Source organism: Gekko japonicus, unplaced genomic scaffold (genome assembly GCF_001447785.1).
Source record: "Gekko japonicus isolate JY-2015 unplaced genomic scaffold, Gekko_japonicus_V1.1 scaffold931, whole genome shotgun sequence".
Lineage (NCBI taxonomy): Eukaryota > Metazoa > Chordata > Lepidosauria > Squamata > Gekkonidae > Gekko > Gekko japonicus.
The window spans coordinates 82,618-86,825 of NW_015167566.1; the positions used below are offsets into that span (position 1 = coordinate 82,618).

Sequence of the window (4,208 nt, forward strand, 5' to 3'; positions counted from 1 at the left end):
CTGCTGAATCATAAAGCCAAGCTCGCATTCCCATCTGCATCATTTATGGAAGGCATATCCAGTAACAGCTCATCATTTGCCAGCCATAAACATGACCACAATCTCTACAATACTTGGAATAATGGTGGCCAACCCACCCCCCACCACAAGCCTACCATTCTAGAGAAGCTAGCAACTCCATTAGCAACCCTGGAACAAGGAATATTTGCTAGTCTGAAGCCTTTTTCAGTGGTGGTGGAAAGTGCCATTAAGTCACAGCTGGCTTACAGTGACCCTCTAGGGTTTTCAAAGCAAGAGATTGATGGTGGTGGTTGGCCACTGTGCCCACCTCGACATAGCAACCTGGGCCCACCTCAGTGCTTTCCCATGTAAGTACTGATCAGGGCCAATCCTGTTTAGCTTCTGAGATCAGATGAGATTGGGAAGGTTTTTTTAGGGGCTAGTTTAATTACTTTAATTATCTTAAGACATTAGCTGCCTCAAGCAGGTCTTTGGGAAGGCAGTGTATAAATTTGGTAAACAAAATAAACAAAGCTTGAGTCCAGTGGCACCTTGAAGACCAACAAAGTTTAATTCTGGGTATAAGTTATCATGTGCATGCACACGATAGCTTATACCCAGAAGTAAACTTTGTTGGTCTTCAAGGTGCCACTGGACTCAAGCTTTGTTCTGTTGCTTCAGACCAACATGGCTACCCACCTGAAAATAAACAAGCATTAGCCCTAGAGTGAATTGCCCCAAGGAGTTTAGGGCAGCACACAGCATTCAGCTCTGCAAGATAGGTTGGCATGGAAGTTTTCTGATGTCAGCCTTTTTCCTCCTCTGCAAAAGTCATTTTGTATAATTTACTCTCAAAGAACCTCCCTATAGTCAATGTACTAACACTGTGGCATGCATGGCATGAACTGTATTGTGACGAAGACTGTCATGTGTGAATTTCATGGAATTTAGAATTGGGAGGAACCAAAATTCTCTGCCATGGTTACCGAGGAAATTTTCACTAATTCCTCCCCTTTGTGCTGTTCCTGGAGGCTCTGTCCCCCAGAGCAGCCTTTGGGAACACTTGTGGACTGCAACGGGGGGTGAGGGAGTGAGAAAGTTGTGCTCTGCTGAGAAATCCTAACAGGAGAGGATTTTTTAAATCAAGGCTCAAACCCTGAATGTGGTTAGATCTCTACTGAGAATTACACCCACACTTCAGGAAGTATGTGTGTTTCAAAAGAAAAGAAAATGCAGTGTCCAAATGTGAACTGTAATTCTGTTCTAGACCTTTCAGGCAGTATTTCAGCATTCTGCATCACTAAAACACTACAGTTAAAAACCTTTTATTCGTTGGTTATGAATCAGGCCAACCTGATTTTTTTAAAAAACAAATACTCTTATCCACAGCTACTCTTAAACTTGGAGTTACCCTTAAACTTTGGGTTGGCGTTATCTCCCACCACAAACTAGAGGCATTTCCACTTGCTATTTCTGCCTTCCAGCTGCAACCTCCACCACCATTCCCAAGGTCTTCTGGAACCAGGAAGGGGGGAGGCTGGGAAGATCGATTCCATGAACAGCACTCTGCACATATAACATGATCAAAGTGCTTCAGGAAACTGCCCAAGAAAGGAAAAACAAATATACTTCATGACATTAGCACCCTGATCTGAAGCACATTTACAGGATATCAGTGGGCACTAATTCATGGCACTTGGACTTAAGACTGAACTACCACTGGAATCACTATTTCTGCCAAACTCAGCACTCACTTATTATGAAGCACACTGTCACAAAATGTTCATAAATGTGAACGCTAACACATATTTCAGTTCTCTAAAAGATTTTATTTTGTAAATATACATTATGCCATGAACTCATATGGAATTGGTTCCAGCAGCTCTGGCTCTTTGCCATTGGTTCTCACAAAGTGTGCTTCTCTTGGAGGCGCAGGCTGTAAAAGCAAAGAAAATGGAGGAAAGATCTTTATTAAAAGCATTATAATTGAATTAGTAACAGTTTCTACTGCAAATGAGAAAACAAAGACTTTACTACGTGGTTATTTTTGCACAGTAAGCAAGTATTTGCTGCATATACTCAGTAAGCCTTCCCTCAAAGTTATTTCTGCTGTGAAGACCCAAAATTTCAACACTATACTTAGAAAATATGGGTGTTCCCTCCAGATAACAGAGTCCTGCTAGGACTGCTGAATGGAATGTAGCTGTGAGAGTATCGTGTGTACCTACTGGCTGCTGGTGGGTGAACAGCTCCCTGAATACATCATTTGATGTAGTTTGTCTTTTTTTTTTTTTAAAAAGAATCCTTTTGATGCTGGACTTCACTGCACTACAACTCACAGTCCTGCAGCTGTTTTTGTTTTTATTATATGAACACAGCACATTTTATTTTTCCCAAATGTACATGAACAGGGACATCTGTAGGACCCAAAAAAGGACTGACAGCATAATACACAGACACAATGTCTTGAGAAATGCTTAGGATTATTTATAAGTCAGTTTTCCTGAAAGTGACAGGCACAAATCCAATCCAAATCCCCACTCCCCCATGAACACTTAAGTTCTTCCTCCCATTTTTGCACAGCCCTACAAATGTTCAACCCCCTTATGCTAATTCCTTTCTTTTAACAGAGAACTTCAGATTTGGTTTAGTACTAAATAGTGGTTTGTTAAGTAAGGTATTCATTATGTGATCTCCTATTGGTGTAAGTGATATATATTACCTGGCGTTTCAATTCAAACCAAGTGCCCTTTTCCTTTGCTTCCTTTTTCTTTCTTTCATTTTCTTTCACACGCTGCAAGAAGCTGTCTCTACTTTTAGAATGCTTAATATGCTCAATACGGACATTTATTCTCTTGGCGAGGATCTTGCCCCTAAAATATGGAAGATGTTGACAGTGTTTATAACATACTGAAAAAGGCAGCTAAACATCTCAGCTAAGTCAGTAAACAGTGATTGATCTCACAGTCCTAAAGCATAGACAACACAAGCAAGCTTTCTTCACTGGGCCAACCTGGACTAGCATAGGAATACACAAACATTTAAGTTCAGCAGAAATTTTCAAATTCTGTTTCCTCTGACAGGATCCAAGCCAATTAAGTACAATTTGGTTGGGTTTTAAAAGGATATTCTTTACCCCTCTTGAATGGCCAATGGAGACAAGAAATGTCTCAGTGGCAAAGTGAAGGGGGAGATGGAAGCATTTTGGTGTAATGTAGCCACAAACAAATTTAGGAGTCAACGACTAAAACATACTTACTTAACCTTCTTGTTCACAATGATACCGACGGCATGCTGGGTAATGTTGTATACCCTTCCTGTTTTGCCGTGGTAACATTTGTGGGGCATGCCTTTCTGAACTGTACCCATGCCCTGTTAATACAAGAAAATTAAAATACACATCATTCTACAGTTTAAAAACGCCAAATCAGTACATACAAAGCTGAACCAAGTGTAGTAAAGCCTCTGAAAAAGCACCTGAAACACCAATTGTTGACACAACTGGCATTGGCATACCAATCAGTTGATCACTACTCAATAACTACTGGATATACATAGTCAAACTGACAACCAATTATTAGACTGTACCAAAATAATTCCAGAAACCAAGAATTCCATAGGAGCAACCTTACCCTTTTTTACTATGCTAATTACAAAAAATTGAGATTAACCCTCCTTTTGTTTTGTCCTAAATCAAGATGTTTTCAAATACACTTTTCCTACAGTTAAATGGGAACACCAGAGGTACAGACAATCTTTGAGCAAAACGTTCCATTACAAAACTGCAAGAAATCAGAAAACTGCAAGAAATCAGAAGGTCACAGTAGCCTTTAAATCTACTAACTTATTCAACGTACTTCTGATTTTCCCTCCAGCTTAGAAGATCTAATTTTTCCAGCTACCCCCTAATAGAAGAATCTTTAAGTGAAGAGTTAAGCAAATGGAAGATTAAGGTGCTGTAAAAGGGCATGAGGGACTTTAAAAAGGGAGCCAAAGGGGATAAAAAGAGGCTTCTAGTTTCATGAAGTATGGAGATTCAAACAGCCAGGCTGATGGCAGCATAATAGCATAAGCTAATGTGGCAGACGCATGCACAAGTGCCAGCCTAATTCACAAAAGATATGGATCCTCATTTGATCTAAACCATTCAGTACATCTGTCACTCTGTTTCAAGTGTCCCCAAAACAGTTCTATTCCGGAGGATTAAA

The 4,208-nt window shown here is 40.1% G+C and overlaps 1 protein-coding gene across 5 annotated transcripts in view; it reads right to left on the reverse strand.

Moving 5' to 3' along the window:
* Positions 1-1,806: 1,806 nt before the first annotated feature.
* The window catches only part of RPL21 (ribosomal protein L21), a 5,967-nt gene continuing 3,565 nt past the window's right edge, over positions 1,807-4,208 (reverse strand). For all 5 annotated transcript variants that reach the window (XM_015413830.1, XM_015413829.1, XM_015413827.1 and 2 more), the window contains 3 exons: positions 3,260-3,372; positions 2,723-2,873; positions 1,807-1,936 (listed from right to left, as the gene is read on the reverse strand). In XM_015413830.1, coding sequence (XP_015269316.1) covers positions 1,847-1,936; positions 2,723-2,873; positions 3,260-3,372 — 354 coding nt within the window. In that variant the 3' untranslated portion in view covers positions 1,807-1,846. The remainder of the gene's footprint in view (positions 1,937-2,722; positions 2,874-3,259; positions 3,373-4,208) is intronic.